The sequence below is a fragment of the Telopea speciosissima genome, chromosome 1 (assembly GCF_018873765.1).
Source record: "Telopea speciosissima isolate NSW1024214 ecotype Mountain lineage chromosome 1, Tspe_v1, whole genome shotgun sequence".
NCBI lineage: Eukaryota > Viridiplantae > Streptophyta > Magnoliopsida > Proteales > Proteaceae > Telopea > Telopea speciosissima.
In genome coordinates this window covers 55116456-55136056 of record NC_057916.1, presented here as the reverse complement: position 1 = coordinate 55136056, position 19601 = coordinate 55116456, and the positions used below count along the sequence as shown (strand labels likewise).

Genomic DNA, 19601 nt, shown 5'->3' with positions numbered 1-19601 from the left:
GGCAAAAAAGTTTCAGCGACTTGCAGGTTTTCTCCCTCAATTCTTGCGATTTCAGTAGAATATTGGTCGTACTCGATCCGTTGGTGTAACCCTCCATTATTCTCTCTCGTAAATCTATTGTCCGATCTATGTGGTGTACTCAAACCGTTCAGGGTAGAAATTGAACTTCTTTTAACCGATTGGAATAATGTATTTGCTCCATCGGTTGGCATACTAAGTCAGAGTAGAACAGAGTACAGAAACCACCATTATGGCTGTATTTGTAACACCCAAACTCATTTTGTTCAAATTTGTTTAAATAAAGAGAGCATGGCTACTTTTGTAAAAGCAAACCAAAAAGTGGCTAATCAAGTCATTTTCCCTTAATTCTATGATCTTTGCCTATTTATTGAAGATAATATATTATTAACCTTATGATGTAATTGAGAAGAGTCCTAGTACTTAAAAGGAATACTTAAAAGGAATAGATGACAGATACTAAAATTTCATGGTTTCTCAAACTTACAAATAACCTTGATCTGTATGTCATCTTACGGTTGGTGACCTATCAAGTATCCTTCCAAATAATATGAACATCATATATTTCTAAGTAAATTAGACCATTTGGGTTCTTTTCTCAGTTTATCTTCACACCCATGTTCTTCCTTCATGTATTCCTTGGACTAGACAAACTAGACCCATTAAAATAACAATATGACTGTTTTTTTTTTTTTTTTTTTTCTTCTTCTCTTCTTTTCCCTTCTGAATTTATGTGTTCGATAGAGAGAAGAGACTCATTCTTATTTGGATTTTAACAATGAGAGATGATATATTCTCCTGGAGACTAGGGGAAGTTGGAAAAGTAGTTATTTTACAGGGTTATGTGTGTTACATGTCTTTGTGGTTGCAAATTAATGAAATGCCTCCATCCAACTGTAGGCAGCAATGGCTTCACTTATGGGCTACAAAATCAAGACATGAGGCATTGCATTATATAAAGGCTCATGGGTCCCCTTAATTCCATTGGGGCATTGTAGCAAACACTTACATTGCTAGTAATCAAGAACACTAGAATCAAATACACATGTAATTTGTTTTTAAGTTGAACAAAAATAAGAATGTGCCCGAATAAAAATCAACACAAGCAAAACAAAATAACAAATGACCTAAGAGAAAAGTACAAGGACCATAGACTGAGAATATGAATAAATGAATTGCAGTGAACTCATCAACCAAAAAGGATAAGAAAGGAAAATGTTATGAAGCATCAGTTAACTAAAGAGTATGAAATTCGAAGGAATCAACGGAATATCACAAGGATTTGATTCTGGATGTGATGAGGAAAAAAAAAAAAGGGCAGATCAAAACAAAAGAAGAAAAAAAAATAAAAATTGGAAATAACCATTACTTACCTCAAACCACTGTCACAGCCTTTGGCTAGAGTTCAACGAAGGAGATGGGAGTTCTACATAAACTAAGATGTGTTCATCCCAAACAAAACCACTCTGCCAAAATCTTCAATGTTGGTGCAGTTATCTTTCTCTTTGGATGAATCAAAGGTGAACAAAGACTAAAAAGACTAGGGCAGAAAAGTTTCAACGACTTGCAGGTCTTCTCCTTCCATTCTTCAGGTGATTTCAGTAGAATATTGGTCGTACTCAATCCCTTGGTGTAACCCCCCATTTTTCTCTCTCAGAAATCTATTGTCCTATCTATGTGATGTGCTCAAACCGTTGAGGTAGAAATCGAACTTTTTTTAGACGATTGGAAGAATGTATTTGCTTAACAGTTGGCATACGAAGGTCATGAGTATGGAAACCACTATCCTGGCTGTATTTGTAATACCCAAACTCATTTTGTTCAAATTTGTTGAAGCAAAGAGAGAGTGGCTACTTTTGTAAAAGCAAAGCAAATAATGGTTAATCAAGCAATTTTCCCTTAGATTAACATTCATATTATGATCAAGTTATACTTGGACAACAATGACAATCTCATTGCCTAGTACTATGTTCTACGATTAAAACAAATAATTTTGATATGATTAGAGGAATGCATCATAATCCATATTACTAGAGATTCTACATGGTGATTTCTAAATGTTTTTGGTTCTGAAACTTATATAAGTTTGGTATTACTTTGAGAGTTTGGTTGCTTGAAATTATTCTTACTGATGCTTTAAGTTCAATGTCATGTGAAAAGTGTTAATTTGCTAACCATCTATGTGCTTCTTCTTCTCCTCCTTGATTAGGGGCAATCAGGATTAGCCTAGCCCAACCTTGAGGGAGGGTTAATGTTAGAATTTTTCAGGCCATGAGTTAAGCTAAGAGGATTCTAGGTTGAACTAAGGTTTTAAAAAGCCTGGCCCAACCAAATCCTATTGCGGCCCTTATTTACATCTTAGGGTGTATCACAAAGAAAATTCTTTTATTTAAGAATATCATTCACATGCTAACATGCTACGTTTGGTGGCAAATTTCAACTTTATATGTCAAATTATCCGCATAATATTTTACTTCTAACAATTGGACCGTATGCAAAGGCAAGCCCAAATGCGGCCAAACCTAAACTTGGGTATAAGCATGCTCAACCCAAGCCTAACGATTAAGCACTTTTTTTTTTTAATTTGAGGTGAGGAAATGGGGAAGGGCCAAAGTTTCCTTACAACTGCATGCATCTAGTGACTCCTTCCATCATACCCTTGACCATGTAATCATTCTATTAGATCTCAAATTTGATGAAAATGTTGTCTACATCATCATCTATTAAAGTTCAAATCCAAGCCGAAGGTGAAGCATAACTGGATTTGCATTTGCTCCTTGATGTTTTGATGAACAAATTCTGTAGTGTGAACCACCCACTTAGGTCAGGCCAGTGGGGCAGTGTTCATCGTCTCCTTCCAAGTTACACCAACTTTGATGGGGGCAGAGTTCAATGGTGGTTCTCCTCCTCTCTCTCTCTCTTTCTCGGATTGAGCTCTCTGCATTTGGTATGTAGGGGCAAGTGAGTGCATTATTACGAATATACCCCCTAGATGGTTTCTCCTGCTTCCAAAATGGTACTTCGTATGTAGTCATACAGTCTTCAATCTTCACACTCTTTTATCTTCTATTAAAAAAATAAAAAATCGTCACACTCTATTACAGTTGTGACAGAAACTGGTTCGAATTCCAATGCGGATCCACTGAACATCACCATAGGCGCGAATTTCAGACCATCGTTCTATGCCATTCCTGTCCTGTGGCTGTGCTTGTGCTACTGGTACGGGTACTTAAAAATATCAAACCAAGAATGGGTCTTTTAAGGAAGATGAAGGAGATGTATTTTTAGTATTAATCAGTTAAGATTCAAAGGTTTAGTTAATTAATGTACAAATAAAAAACTTGGATATATATAGTACAACAGTAAGCAAATCACGATAAAAACCAAACCCCCAATGCGGCGCAAACGCCCAACCCACTCTTCTCTTCTTCTCTCTATCCAAATCACAGTCTCCAACAACGCTTAGTAGACATGTTAGACACCCTCATTTTCTTTAATCTACTAATTAATTAAGGGATAATTAAACCGACTAAACTGAATCTGAATTCTGAAACTCGCCGGAATAGTCGTCAATTCGTCGCCTGAACTCCGAAAGGGCTAAGAGAGATGTCGATTTCTATTAGGTTCTCTTCTTCCACCTGAAAAACAGAAATGGAGTTTCTCTTTCCATCCAACGGTATCTCGATCAATCCCTCTCTGTCCTCTTCGTCCCATCTGAAACACATACTTTCCGACGAATCCCACCTCTCGATTGCGGGTAAATCACCGTCCGACGAGCTACCCGAATCAGATTCTGAGTAATAAAGCAACAACGACGGCATTCTGTCGATGCCCTTGTCATTGGAACATTCCTCCTCTTCTCCTTCATACTCTTCGTAAATGACTTCTAGTGGGGCTCCCACGTTCCATTCCACGAATGAATTGGAGGCGGAGAAGAAGGGTTTCATACTCGGACTGACGCAAGGTTCAGTGATGGTTTCTTTCTCTGTATCTGTTCCTGTTTCGCATTTGACCCATTTGTAAACCTCGACTGACGACGATTCGATTTCTTCCTGTTCCGTCGGCTTATTATTGTTCTGTTCTTCAACACTCTGAATAGCTCCTAATCGTAGTAAGCTCGATAACAGAATTGCAGTTGAGATCAAGACTGGTGAGAAAACGAGATCGACGAAAATTTGGGGGAGATAGAGGAGGATTAGGCTGTAGAGAGCGACGATGGTGGAGAACAGAGGATCAGAAGCAAGAGACGATAGGAATGAGAATGTTTTGGCGAAGAATCCAATGGTTTCTACCAAAACTTTCAAAACGAGAGAACCCACTTCGTATCCCATCTTCTCCATAGGATCGGAGATTAGAGATCCAATAATGCGAGAGAATTAACAACGACAAGGGGAACCCATTTGCAAGGAAAGAATGCAGCAGAGGGGGGAAGAGAAGAAACGAAGATGGATGCGTAGAAGCAAGTGCAGCGACATAGAGAGAGAGAGAGAGAGAGGACTGGGGGTGGGTGAGGGAGAACTGGAGAAGTAGAGTTTTTCCTTTCAAGAAAGGGTTGGGGGGTTTGGTCACTGGGTGCGCGTAAGAGATAGGCATGGAATATAAAGATCAGAAGGAAAGTTTTCCAAGAGAAGAGAAAGCAATGTGGGCATTTGTGGGAATGGAGGAACCGATCAAAATGGCCACAAAAAAGATTTGTTTTTTTGGTAGTATTTAAAATGCCCACATATTTACCATGACCCACGTAAATGCCCCTACCGGGCATGGATCCGGCTCTTCTCCTACGACCTGCTTCACTTCCCTCCCTTCTACACACAAACAGGGTTGGATCCCATAGGGGCAGGGTGTTTGCCTGTTCGGGCAGGGGGTAGGAAGGTCATTTTACCCTTATTTGTGTCTGATAGGAAAGAAGAAGGTGGGGCAGGTCGTAGGAGAGGAACGGATGCACTGGGCACACCTTGGACCAACCACCAATCAGCATAGAGAAAAGAGCATCAAAGGAAGCTTTGGTATATTTCTTTTTTTGGTAAGAAGGGTTTTCGGCATTTGAGCACACTAAAAAAAAGGATGCTTTAGTAAAAGAAAAAAAAAAGTGATCCAATTAAGTTAGATAATATCAACTTTTATTTTTTTGTAAACACAATATTCTCTTACTTGAATATACAAACTCAAACATCCACTTAGAAGAAAGGAAAGGAGGAATTACTTTTGCCAAGGACCAATTCAAGTATAAGGAGAAAGTTTTCCTTACACTAGGGTTCAACCACTATCTTATTCCTAGGGTCCTAAAACATTCCCAACTAGACAAAGTCGGTAATATCCTTCCCCTATTGCATGATATCTTCTTCCGCCCATTCGAAAGTTGTGGTCAAGGGATTCCCCTTCATCGTGACACAAGGAAATGGTTCTAATTAAAAACTATGAACATTATAGTGTTCATGAAATTTTCACTATTGGTATAACACCAATTTTATTAAAAGCATCCATAAATTTTAGTTAGGCGTAAAATGTTATAAAATAAATTAGGATTAATTTTTATGCACCACCTTGCATTGTATACGATCGTGCCTTCAACTGTTGGATGGGGACAGGGGTAGAAATGTCATTATACATCCCCTCTCTCTCCCCATCCACGACTGAAAGCACGAATGTGTACATACATTGCCATACACAAAACCTTTGTCAATAAATTATAATAAATATTTTAAGATGAAAATATCATGAACTTAATAATAACGAACATAATAGTAATCATAATATTGATAGTAGTTACCATATTATCTAAAATGACATATTTGAATTCAAATTGAAAAATTTTAATGCTATATTTTGGTAAGTTTTCATGTTATGATTAATTTTTTTAAAAATATTTATTTCATGTTGTTAAACTTTTATTTAACTTAAAACATTTTACGCTCAACTAAATGTTGCATAAACATTTATATCCGTAAAACCCTTGTGCACCCTATTGGTAGTCTTATATTTTTCAATACCTCACTTTACCAATTGGCAAACTAGAATTAGTCTAAAACTTAACTTGTGAAATTCAACATTGAGTAGAGGGCCTTGGGGGTTTACCTGCCTATAAAATTTTGGCCCTTTCTTCACATGCCAAATGGCAAACCTAGATACTCGCTATTGAAATCTTTCCCTAACATTAGTTTTGAAAAACAAGACATTTTATTTGCCAGGAGCACACAGGATGTGGATGTCCGAGCCATCTTACAAGGACTGCCCAAAGTGCAAGGAAAATGGTAGGAAAAAGTTGCAGATGTTTGGACTAATTGTACAGATACAGTTGAATGGCTTAGTCAAGAGACAGAGTGGTTGGCCTTGGGAGCTTTTTGTTATAATTAGCCAAAAATGATAAGGAAAGACGCTTACATTGCGCTATTGATGATGCGTACATTTATATGAATGCCAATTTTCCTTTCCTTTTCATAAAAAAAGGGAAGCACTTTTCTGTCCAAGGATGCTGGTCATGTGTCATGTGTCTATCTCTCTCCTCCTCAAAGCGAGGGGGTAGAGGTATCTTTTCATATGGAGAGGAGAGAGATAGATTCATGGGAATGCAGACGTAGACCATACTCTGGACAAAGTTCTTTTTTCCTAATAAAAAAAATTTTTGAATAAAAAGAATCGCACACAATCAAAATCCCAAACCCACTCACAGTCTTTCTAGCTTACACTCACCTTTGCCCCTAATGACAAACCCATCGGGATTCCCCATTTAGTGTGGCGACCCCTTCCCATTCTGGTGGCTTCATGAAATATCTTCTCTAAAATTTTATGGGAGAGGAGTCGCTGCCTGACTGCGTGGTCCTTGTGCTAGCACACAGCCCGCCAATGACAGCATGCAAGGGCAGGGCAAGAAGGTCCGACCGGACAGGGATCTTTTTCCCTATTCATCTTCAATTGTCTCTTCACTTCTAAACCTAACCCCATTCATTGTAGGCGTGGGTTAGGTAACCTTATGAACCAGCGAGAGGAGCCCACCACCATTCAAATGATTCAATCTCACTATGGAAATGGTAATCTGGCAATTTAAAGAGAAAGACAGGGGCAATGGTAGTGAATGGTAGTGGTAGGAAGGTTTCAAGAATCGACCGGATCGGCCTTTCGATTCTCCCCTATGTGGGTCGGGTGGGTCGGGTCTGATTTCAAAATGGGTCCAACATCTCTCTTTATCCATCCGTTCAGGTCCTTCACTTAATAAACAGCCGAAGCTGAATCCTTGAGATAAGAAGAGTGAAGAGGTACCGACTTTTGTATGTCACTTTGTGGCCCTCAGGTCCCCACCATCTCTTTCTGTGTAAAACTTGACCAGTGAGTCAGTGACACGAAAATAGCGAGTGTTTTCAAAACGGTTCCTTCTTGTGATGAGGGGACCTTGCCACTTTTGAGGTTACGCAACCCTTCGATGGTTGGTTCCATGAAATCTAGGAGAAAATTATATGGCCAAAAGGTCGCAGCGCTCAAGTGTTGCCATTCTTTTTTAATGTTAGCAGTGCTTCATCAATCTGAACCGCTAATTTGGGGGTGTTTAAAAGTGATGAAAAGTTTTATCAAAACAAAAAAAGGAAAGGTTTCGTATAAACCGTGTACGAAACATTTTCCCTTTTTTTTATTCAACAGATGGGTCCTTTGTCATCATTATTTTTTTCTTCCTTCATTATTCTTCTTTTTCTTAGCAAAAGGCAACGAAGGAAGAACCCGAAATGCCAAAATAGGGAGCGAGGGAGAGGAGACGATGATGCAGAAGAGGGGGAGAGAAAGCTCATCCCTTAAAAGCCCTTGAAATTCTTGTCGATTTTAGGTGAAGGTGAAGTAAACTCATCTCCTCCTTTAAACCAGAGAAGCCAAAACAGATGGGATTCAGAAAACGATTGAAATTTTTTTTTATTGGAAAACGTAAGAAACAACAATGATTTCACATCTGAATCCTCCTCCTCCTACGAGAATTGCAAACTAGTTAGAAAAGTGAGCTCTTTAAACCCTTTTCCATATTTCAATCCCCCCCCCCCTCTCTTTTCTTCAGTTGGGGTTCTTTTATGAGGGACGGGGGGGGTTTCAGTGTAGGGCCTGGATTTATCCCCCACTTTGAATGTAGGTGGTTTTTTTTAGGTTTTTTATGACCTCAAAAGTTTGGAATACTGGGCTGTCCTTCAAATTTTAAGGAAATTTTAAGAAACTTAGATCACCTACGAACCTATTTGAAGATTGGGATGAAGAACAGGGGGTGGGCGGTATGCTGGGTTGGAACGGGGTTCCAAGGGATGAAGAACAAGGGGTGGGGTGAGCTTGCAAAAGGTGTGACGTTAGGACTTGGGAGGAAGAAGAAGAAGAGGGTATGGGGCGATGATGTCCGTCGTCGCCTTCTAAGAAGAAGACTGAAAGAAGGAAGAAGATGATAATGATCGTGGGACCCACAAAAAAAAAAGAAGAAGAAAGAAATGAAAAGTTTCCCAGCTATATGGGTAAAGAACAGGTAATGTGTTTAATAAAATGTACGTGTCAGATTAAATGATAATAATTCAACTGAGATTGATTGAGCAATGTTAACATCACTTTATAATGGTAGTGCTGAAGCGCTGCTACCGCCCACCCAAATTATATATTCAACTTAAATTGCTTCACTGAACCTTGGAATTTCCATAAATTTCAGGGCTACCTAAGGTTATTGCAGTGTTGTGTGGTATGTAGCTAATGCGCGAGATCTCTCCTCTTCCCAACCCTTCGGGGCTCTTCTTTGCTGGGGAAAATGTCAAGGATCCGCTAACAAATGGTCAAACAAGACAAAAGCCAGATTTCAACTTTCCTAGCTAGCTCCGTTTCATGGAAGGTTGTGTTAATGCTCATTTGTTGTAACTTGCTAAAGATTAAAGTCAAGGATTTTTACAAAGGGAAGGTTGGTTACAATAAGATAAGGATGTGATGAGTCATAGTTCGACTCAATCAATCCCAGGGTGACACGTGGAAGATTGGATTGGACTAGATCAATCAAAGTTATACAGAAAAACGTGAACTGGCCGCCTGGTCAATTCGGGTCAGGCTAGTTGACTCAGGTAGGCATCGGGCTCTAAAAGCCTAGGGCAGTTAACTAACCTAACCACGGACCCTAGTCAGATCAAGGTCATGCTTTCTTCGTGACTACTAACTTGACATGCGTCAAACCCAGGGAACTACACCTAAGACTACATGAAGCCGAGATTATCGTCTATAAATAGATAGTGCACACACCGATCCAGTAAATCAAAACTATAAATAGACATGCCCAACCCAGGTAAAAGGGATTCTCTTGACTCATTTTAAGCTCTTAGCTTTGGAGAGTTATCTGTTGCAGAGGTTTGACTTAGGCATCAGAGTGTACTAACCGGCTTAGGCCGGCACTCTCTTGTCTAGTGTTGTTTACCTGTGTAGGTCAACTCGGTCAGGTGGATAGCAGCATGGATTCCGTCGCAACAGGATGTAAACGGATCGAATTCAGTCGGATAGTGACATTATCATATCTGAATAATATCCTATTAGTTTTTGAACGGATTCGGATAATATCCTATCCGTTGACATCTTTACCGTTTTGTTGATGAAGGTTATGGTTGAGACTTGAGAGTTCAGTAGCTACCCTTTCTTCTACTCTTCTTAGTCTTTGATTTTCTTACGTTTTCTATTTTTTATTTTATCTTGTATTTATTTTGATAGATATGTGATTCCATGTATCACAATGCATAAAACAATATATAAAAACCAATAGAAAATTTAGAAAAAGAATCACATTATCTTAACATATAAAATTATATAAATAAAAAAACTTAATTGGATAGACGAACACAAAGATATATTTCAGACATTTTATTACTATCAAATTGCTAAATGAATCAGATGATAATTAATCGGATAGCGGGATTATCATATTTGTATCCGATTAGTTTTCGGACGGATTCGGATTCTCCTAAACGGATACAAACGCAGATTGAATACGGATTTTCAATATCCATTGACATCTTACAATAAGATTGTAATTTCACTTTTTTATTTGTCCTTGAGTATAACACTGTTTTTTCAATGAGGGTAAATCTTGCTATTTTACATAAAAATATGAGTAACTGGTAGCAGCTTTACCGATAGAATCCTTAAACACAACATTAAACACAACGGTTTAAATCGAAGCTGTTGAAACATTTACCTTTTAATTGTAGCCGTTGAATAAATAAAGCCATCAACCTGTTCACCGTGCTAGTAGGTTTATTCTTTTTCCTATTCTTCTTCGTCGAAGGGGAGTGCTTCAGGTGATTTGAGGATTTCTCCGTTGTCGTTCAAGCCTTCTCTCATCAATGTCTCGAAGCTACAAAGGGACAATTCCACTTCTCCGTTGTTGTTCAAGTCTTCTCTTATCAGTGTCTCAAAGCTACGAAGGGACGAAGAACACGGGGAAGTGCAGTCGAACAATTCCTCTTCTCCTTGTTGATCTCTACTTTTTATCTTCTATCTGCAATCTATAGTCATGCATTCTTAATAATGGCTTCTATTGTTGATGGGTTTGTTGCTCTGATCATATTCTTTGTCCATTAGGTATCCATCAAAGCGAGGCTTTTCATTGTGGGCTAGGAAGGTAGGACGAATTAGAGTTCTCTTCTCCGGTTTACCTATTTTTCTGTAATTCCTTAACCCATTCGTGTCCGCCGAAGGAAAATTCTGATCTTAAATTGTTTGCATTATCACAACCAGCAAGTTAGGTTCTCTGTTTGTTGAAATGGAAGAAAGGGCAAGAGAAAAAAAAAGAAGAAAATCAGTGGTTTATTTATTCAACTTTTATTTTTTTATGTAAATTGGTTGTCTCTCAGGGTTTGCAGAGAATGGGTTTATAGGGGAAGAGAGGGATTTATAGGAGAGTGCTTCAGATGGGGCTCACAGAGATGGGTTTTGGGTTGCTTTGGTCGGGGTTTTTTTTTTTTTTTTTTTTTTTGTAAATTGGTTGTCTCTCAGGGTTTGCAGACTGCAGAGAATGGGTTTATAGGAAAAAAAAGCAGAGAATGGGCTTCATTAAATTGGTTGGATTGATTAAATAGAAAACAATCTGCAGAGGATTATTTCTGCTGCGGAAGCTGGGGTGTGGCGGTGGTCGAAAGAAGAAGTGGAACAATTGAAAGCTGAATATCTGAAGAGGAAGAAGAAGAAAATATGGAGTAGAACCCATAGATGCTTTCACCGGAGTTGGGGAACGTTCAGTGGTCTTTCAGGAAGGATGGGATGAGATTGGTAGCCGAAGAAGAAAAAGATGGGGTGGGAGAGCCGGTTGCAGGTTGACGGTTTAGATTTAAGTTTATTTAATCAACGACTTATATTAATCCATTGCGTTTAATGTTGCATTTGTTGATCGCGCTGCGACCTTTTTCCCAAAATATATTAAATAATGTTTGACTAAAAATTTCGTATACGGCCATGCAAGCTTGCATTGTTGCGCACTATTGGGTGGCGTCCTCTTCACGTCATTAGAGGTGGACCCATTTATTGCTCTCAACACAATTTCTCTCGGATTAAACTGACGTTGCCAGAAGGTCCAATCCCAGTATCCGATCCAAATGTTCCATAAAATGCTGCAACAATAAGCTGTCATCAGGACATTATCCCTACTATGATCTTTCAGGTCCTTGATAAGGTTGTGGATGAATGAGTCAATGGTTTGGTTCATAATGAGACAAAGCAATCTGCTTGGATCCAAACTTGTCTTACCACAGAGCATGCACTGAACAAATGCTGAAGAGATTGAAGTTGATCTTGATAGAGAGTACACAAAAGACTCAAATTAACTCCTCTACTAATTAGAAGATCAGGGAGAGGAAGCTTTTGATGTATTATTTTCCAAATAAGATGCTGCACTTTAGGAATCGTGGGGAGACGCCAAATCTTGAGCCATAAATGATCAGTTGATGGAGAGAAACCATTCATTGCTATACTATAAGCGGAAGCAACTGTGAACATACTGTTGGAAGTTGCAGCCCAAATGAATCTATCCTCTCTTTGAAAGATAGGGATCGGAATGGAAAGGATTCGGAAGGCGATGTCCGAAGGCCACCAATGAAAAATCATGTCCCTATTCCAAGAACCATTGTGCAAGTCGATCAACTCCGCAACCTTCATGGGAGCCCCTCTCAGTAACGGAAAAGGAGCCACGAGTGGAGGAAAAGAGGGAATCCAGTAATCGAGCCAAGGGTTTATTGAACGACCATTTACAACTTGTACAAAAAGGCCTTTTCGAATTAGCTCTCTTGCAGAACATACCGATTTCCATCCCCATGATGCAGTAGGTGGACAGTTGGCATTGAGGAACGATGAGTTTGGGAAATATTTGCCTGTCATCAACCTTCCCCAGAGAGAATCCTGTGGGGAAAGAAGTTCCCACGCTTTTTTTTTTTTTGCCAATAATGCTTGATTCATCAATGCTGACTGCTTTATATTAAGACCTCCATTTCTCTTGGGTTCGCAAATAGTAATCCAAGAAATAGTGGGAATCATTCTCTTGCCTCCGTTAGACCAGAAGAAATTCCTGCTAGTAGCATCCAATGATTTGTAAACCGATGCTGGGATCTTAAAGCATGACATGACGTATAGAGGCATTGCAGACAATGTAGATTGAACCATCACCAATTTACCTGCTAGACTGAGGAATTGAGATTTCCAAAGTTGCAGCTTCTTGTTGACTCTTTCTACTAGATCAGAGCAATGATTTTTTGATAGTTTTCCTCCCACATATGGAATTCCCAGATACTTATCAGTTGAGGAAGTAGGACAAATTTGAAAGAAGTCCCTCATTTGCCTTTTGATAGTCGAATCTACATTGTTACTAAAATGGGCTCTTGTTTTATTGATGTTAATTGCTTGCCCTGAATATTTGCATTATTCCTCCAACACTCCATTCAAAGCTCTTGCTTTTTCCATACTAGCTTCCCCAAAGAGAATAAGATCATCTGCAAAAGCCATATGGGAAATTCTTTCCCCCCGGTTGATTTGGATGCCTTGAATTCACCTTTCTTGAATTGCAATGGCCAGCTTGGTTGAAAGAACTTGAGCACATAATACAAAAAGATAAGAAGAAAGGGGATCATCTTATCTAATACCTTGGGTAGGGCAGAAGAACAGGAGCGGTGAGCCGTTAAGAAGTATCCCCAATTGTGTATTTTCCACACAAAACATGATTTTTTGAATCCAACCACTATCAAACCTGTATGCCAGCATTACATCCCTGAGAAAAGACCATTCCAGTCTGTCGTATGCTTTATTCATATCGATCTTTAAAGAAAAAAGACCCTTTCCCCTTCTAGTCTTCTTGATCTTGTGAAGAAGTTCATGGGCATATCAGAACATTGTCCTGTATATGGCGACCCTTGATAAAACCATTTTGGTTGAAGGAAATGATCTTGCACAAAATGGGTCGAAGCCTGTTGACCATGATTTTTTTATATGATCTTGTATGTGAAGTTACATAGACTAATTGGCCTATATTCACCAATGGAAGACGGGTAATCGACCTTAGGAAATAGAGAAATGTAAGTCTGGTTCATTTGAAGAGAGAAGCTCCCTGTCTGGAAGAAGCTTTTAATGCTTTTTGAAATATCCGAACCGATAACCTCCCAAGCTTTGTGAAAAAATAGCCCAGAGAATCCATCCGGTCCTGGTGACTTGTTGGAAGGCATCGACATTACAGTTTTGAAGATCTCTTCATCTGAGACAGACTTAGTGAGATCCAAATTATCATCCACCGTGACCCTATTTCTGATAGAGTCCAAAAAACCACCAACCTCTGGCGGACTTTGAGTTGAGTACAGATTCTTGTAGAAACAAATCAACTCCCTTCCAATATCTGCTTCATCAGTGAAATTGACTCCATTAGAATTAATTGATTTTATACAATTTGAAGCCCTCCTCTTGACAGTGGTTAAGTGGAAGAACCTCTTTCAATCCCCTTTTCTGATCCAATTTGTTCTTGATTTTTGTTGCCACAATATTTCCTCCTGGTGATTAAGTTTCCTACGAATAGCAAGAAGATAGCTTTCCTCAAGAAACCATGCTTCAGTTCTCAAATGGGGGGAAACTTCATAAAGGTTGGATATAAATAACTTGATGTCCTCCATATTTTTGAAAATATTGCCTACTTGATGTTTGTTCCATGCCTTCAGAGATCCTTGGAGATTTCTCAACTTGTTCCATAGCTTATAAGAGGTAGAACCTCTTAACAATCGGGCCTGCCAATGGAATTTAATAACCTCCATAAAATCTGGCTCCTCCACCCAAAACTCCTCAAATCTAAATAGGCGGGAAGACCTGGAAGTATTCTCATCAGTTTGCAAAATAATTGCCTTATGATCTGAAGAACTGAGAAGTTCGGCTTTAACAGTAGCCTGAGGAAAGAGAGAAATCCATTCAGCATTAGAAAAGAATCTATCCAGCTTCGATTTAATCCTTCGCTCCCCAAACTATCTAATGCTCCAAGTGAAAGGTGACCCGAGTTGGGGAATTTCAGAGATGCATGCCATGTTGATAAAATTGTTGAAATTAACAAGTTGGGAATTAGTGATTTGCCTTCCTCCTACTTTGTCTTCATAGCTCGAATATGCATTCCAATAACCCACAAGCATCCAAGGATTCTCAACAAAATCCACAATATTCAGTAAAGAATTAAATTGGAGAATTCTAGTGTTATCCACACAACTCAAGTAAACAAAAGTCATAGTCTATTTTTTATTTTAATCTTTGAAAAACACATAGCATGAATACACCAAGTATTTTGCCAAAGAACCATCACTTCAACACAATCACTCCATAACAACAAGATTCCACTTGAACCATTGGTGGGCAGCGAGCAGACAAAATGATCAAAAGAAAGAGAGCGGCAAAAACCCTGAAGCTGACTACTAGAGTTCTTAGTTTCAGACAGAAAACACACAAAAGGTTTATGCTTTGACACCACCGAGCGGATTTCCCGCTTAGTCGAGGGCTGACCAATCCCTCGACAGTTGAGAGCCAGGATCTTTATTTCCCCTTGGGTGACTTTTTGCGGCAAGTCACCGACGCCTCATAATCAACCACCAAACGGATATCCTCTACTATCACATACTTGGATTGATCTGCTCTGTAGTACATGGATCTAGGCTCAAACATAAAGACTTAGGCATAAACACAGACCTATACGATGATGGAAAACTGCAGATTTTATCTAGCATGTTAAAGCACATGATCCGTGACATCCACAGAGGGAACTTGTATAAATGGTGTGGCCAGCAAAGACGAGAACTCAGTGGCAAGCCTTTCAGCAAAGACCTTCAAAACAGTATTTTTAGTGGAAGCGAAGGACTCCAAAGATGATTTATTAGGTTGAGATTCCATGTGAAGGAGATTGTTTTGCACAACCGTGCCACAGGTGCACTCACACAACATAGGACCGCTACGGGGGTTGAAGAAGGTTTAACAATCCTTCCTCCATTCCCAACCTAAAAGGGATCAAAGACAACCGCTAAAACAGTAGCCCTGTAAACCTTCAACGAGCGACTGCCGAAGAGTTCATGATACATTCGCTAGAAGCTAATAGATGGTAAAAAATGCCATGCAAGGATCGAGGGATGATAACCATAACAAAGAGAAGTAAAATATACTCCAAATAGACGATATTTATCGGAGAACACCAGTGAACTTGCAGCTTTAACAATTGATGAAGAAGAGACTTACAGAAATCCCTTGCATAAATTAAAAGAACCTCAAAGAGGATAAATTGAAGACCTCAACGATTCACGCAAGCACTTGAAGCAGATAAGGACTCCATCGTGCACTAAGAATTCAGGGTAGCAGGCAAATGTCGGCGGTGAGAAGACAAAGAGTATCTGAGAGCGCCACTAGAGGAGTTAATCTCCTTTGATTGGGGAGATGAACCAATAGCCAAAGATAAGAGGGAACGAGATCATGCGAAATCAAGATGTAGAAGAAATCTTGCAAATTAACCTCTGAATCAGGTGATTTTGACTGAGAAGACGACGAATCAAAGCAGCTTTGGTAGATACGCCGACCTTCCTCGGTGACTCCGCTCCCCAATTTTTTAAATTAGTGGATTACCTACTTCATCTAAAAGTTGTGGTGGTGACCGTGGTTTATTCACTCTCTCCTACTTCTTCTCACTTCATTTTGTTGTTACATAGAGGGAGTGAGCATGAGGTATTGTGAACAATCTCTATTTGGCTCTGGTGATTGCGTGAGGGTGAAAGAGGAGAGGAAAGATATAAGAAAATGTATTCTTCCGTATTGGATTGCGGCATGGCGATGTTCTCTCTATCAAGGGAAGAAGAGAAGGTATTGATGATTTTCATATTTGTCATAACGAATTTAGTGTTTGTTCTTGATGTTTTAGTAGCCTCTAGTATTGTCTAGAGAGAAGATCTTGTAACTCAATTATTTATCATAGTGGAAGTTTTACTTGGACGAGGTCCCATGATTTTTCTCTTTCGCCTCGGTAGAGTTTTCCACGTTAAAATTGATGTGTGCTTTTCAGCTGGTAGATTTGTTTGAGTGTGTTATTATTTTACACATATTTGGTTATCGTTGTGTATCTCCTTTAATTTGTACATAAATGGAAAAGTGGTTGTTTGTTTTCCAACAATTGGTATTATAGTGAAGTTCATAAATCGTGTGCAAAAGATTGGGGGGGGGGGGGGGGGAAGGGGAAACACCACAACATGAATTATCAGCTTTAATGAGAGCAATTGGATGATTTGGAAAGTGAAGATGGAAGATTTAATATATTCCATGGATATGTGATCTACACACCCATAGAGGGTGATATGGTGAAACCTAAAAGGATGATTGATGTTGAATGAAAGACCATGGATTAGAAAGCATTTGGATTTATCTATCAATTTTTTTCTGCTACTGTTTTTCATCATGTAGCCATAGAGACATCAGTGCATTCATTGTGAAGAAATTAGAAGGGTTGTACGAAAGGAAGATTTCCGGCAACAAAGCTTTCTTGATCAAAAAAATTGTGAACCTAAAGTACAGAGAAGGAAACTCAGTTACAAAACATTTAAATCTCCTTCTATTTATGAATGAAGAGTGTTGCAATCAAAGTACAAAGGAGGTTGCCGATACCTTGCTGTGAAGCAAAGGCACTGACAACACTCTCCCTCTCAGTTCTCTCCTTCTCTCCTTCTCTCCACTGTGTGTGTGTGCGTCTCTGAGGATCAGAGTTCATGCGAATTGACGTATAGAGCAACTAAATCTTCTCCGTTGAGTGGAAATCTACATCGAGATAATCCTAGACTCAAGTTGTTTCCGTTTAATATTTTCATATGCCTCAAAGTATCTATTCTGTCACATGGTCAAATGATATGTCCATTCCAAAAAAATATTAAATTTTATCTGTTTGAACAGGTTTTTGATCTTTATCTTTGTTTTCTTCCTAATTTCAATCCAAACGGTCAGGTTTGCTCAGTCTGATTGATTCAATCGATTGATCTGAATTTTGATACCCCTACAACAGATGATCCAACAAATTCAACAACCTACCAGACCAATGTGGGTTGAGAATGGTTGAGTACCCATCAAAGTTGTAAAACCTTTTGCAATCTTTGAGTGACTGCACCAAACAACTTTTGTTTGGTGCATCTCTGAGGATCAGAGTTCATGCGAATCGATGCATAGAGCAACTAAATCTTCTTCGTTGAGCGAAAATCTACATCGAGATAATCCTAGACTCGAGTTGTTTCCGTTTAATATTTTCAAATGCCTCAAAGTATCTATTCTGTCACATGGTCAAATGATATGTCCATTCCAAAAAAATATTAAATTTTATTGGTTTGAGAAGGTTTTCGATCTTTATCTTTTTTTTTTCTTCCTTATTTCAGTCTAAACGGTAAGGTTTACTCAATCCGATCGGTTCAATCGGGTCAATCTGAATTTTGACACCCCTACAACAGATGATCCAACAAATTCAACAATCTACCAGACCAATGTGGGTTGAGAATGGTTGAGTTATACCCATCAAAGTTGTAAAACCTTTTGCAATCTTTGAGTGACTGCACCAAACAACTTTTGTTGCCGATTTGAGTCCAGCTTACCCAATCCAAAAAGACTATGAAAAGAAAACTGAGAATCGAATGGATGGCATATAATGGGGTCAATCGGTACATGAGGTGCACATGAAGAAGGTAAGTAGTTAGGACCATCGTTTTCTAATGCACGTGCCCTGCGTGAAGACAATAAGGCAGTGGCCAAAAGCTATATAAGCTTTTTCCTTTCAGAAATCAAAACCCAAATAATCACCAAAAAGCATAACCAGGAAAAAAAATGAGATTCCAAATTTAGGTGCCATTTTTTTTTTTGGTGGGGGGGGGGGGGGGGTTCTTTAGCCAATTCCTCCTCCCTAATATATTAGTTTGGCAGCTGGGTCTACCATAAAACCGTCCCTTCACTAGCAAGAAAAATAATAGAGAAGTTGGAATGAAAGTTGGATGGAGTGGAGTAGTGGACAACATCCATCAAGCATTTCATTTTCAACCATAACCCCTCCCCCTTCCCATAGCCTACTTTCCATTAATTAATCCTTTTTCTGAATGTATGGGTTAAAGGCTTAAAGGCTTAAAGGCTTAAAGCTGAATGTTTGCCCTTTATAAGATGCAGAGTGACAAAATCTGACATAAATAGGAAATAAGGAAATAGTATTGAGTTGTTTTTGGTATCACCTAAAAGAGTTGCTTTGATCTTACTCACGGCTACAATTTCATGTACACAAGACCTCTTGTTCTCATAACTCATCCATATGAACGAAACAGATATTAAAAGAGTAAATATTCACCATGAATGCCTTCTTATTGGATTGTAAAAATCTCGGTAATTCGATAATGGGAAAAAGAAAGATTCGTTATAAAACATTCTTTAAAAAAATAAAAAAATTTGTCTAATTGTATATACGAACAAGATTAACAAATTCTTACATGAAAGATTAAATCTCAAAAAATCCTACGATTCATTTTATTATTCATTAAATAATAAAATAGATGTATATTTGTAATATTATTGAATCGTTTCATTCGCAAAGAGCTGGATGAGAAGCAACTCTCATGTCCTATTTCACGGGAATGGATGGTAATTTCGTACGCTCACTCCTATATTTGGGTGCAAGAGCCACACAATCAATCAGAGTTCTTTTTTTTCAAATATAATATATTATTTAAAAAAATATATATATATATAAATAAAGACTATTGAAAGTAAAGGGTAAGAATCCCATACATGATGGCTGGTGAACAAAATGGTTGGTTTTTTTCTTTATATTTTTGGTAAAGAAGAGGTTGATTGATATGACCCTAAATTTGACATATGCGGTACCTATAAGATTCCCCATCTATACAAAACTTGGGATGATCTAACCATTTATCCATGTCACAATAACTAGCCAATGGACGTGGGAAAATCATCCTTAAAATATATTTTTAGGTTCTACTTCCCAATATAATTGAGCTCCAGATAATGTACATTTCTAGTGATGCAAAATGAGGCGCAATTTCTCTTAATTTTTAGTCTTAGAATTTACAATATTATGATAA

The 19601-nt window shown here is 38.6% G+C and overlaps 1 protein-coding gene and 1 long non-coding RNA gene across 2 annotated transcripts; one reads left to right on the top strand and one right to left on the bottom strand.

Moving 5' to 3' along the window:
- Positions 1 to 2052: 2052 nt before the first annotated feature.
- LOC122641977 lies at positions 2053 to 19089 on the top strand. The gene is made up of 4 exons (XR_006329999.1): positions 2053 to 2064; positions 6334 to 6338; positions 10745 to 10748; positions 18997 to 19089. It is a non-coding gene; the product is annotated as an uncharacterized LOC122641977 (long non-coding RNA).
- On the bottom strand, positions 3555 to 4483 carry LOC122641973. Its single transcript, XM_043835332.1, has one exon. It carries the CDS (start codon positions 4356 to 4358, stop codon positions 3588 to 3590), a length of 771 nt encoding a protein of 256 aa, XP_043691267.1. The 5' UTR covers positions 4359 to 4483; the 3' UTR covers positions 3555 to 3587.
- Positions 19090 to 19601: the final 512 nt, after the last annotated feature.

Coding starts and splice junctions, on each gene's coding strand:
- LOC122641973 (XM_043835332.1), bottom strand. CDS start 4,358: ATGGAGAAGATGGGATACGAAGTGGGTTCTCTCGTTTTGAAAGTTTTG.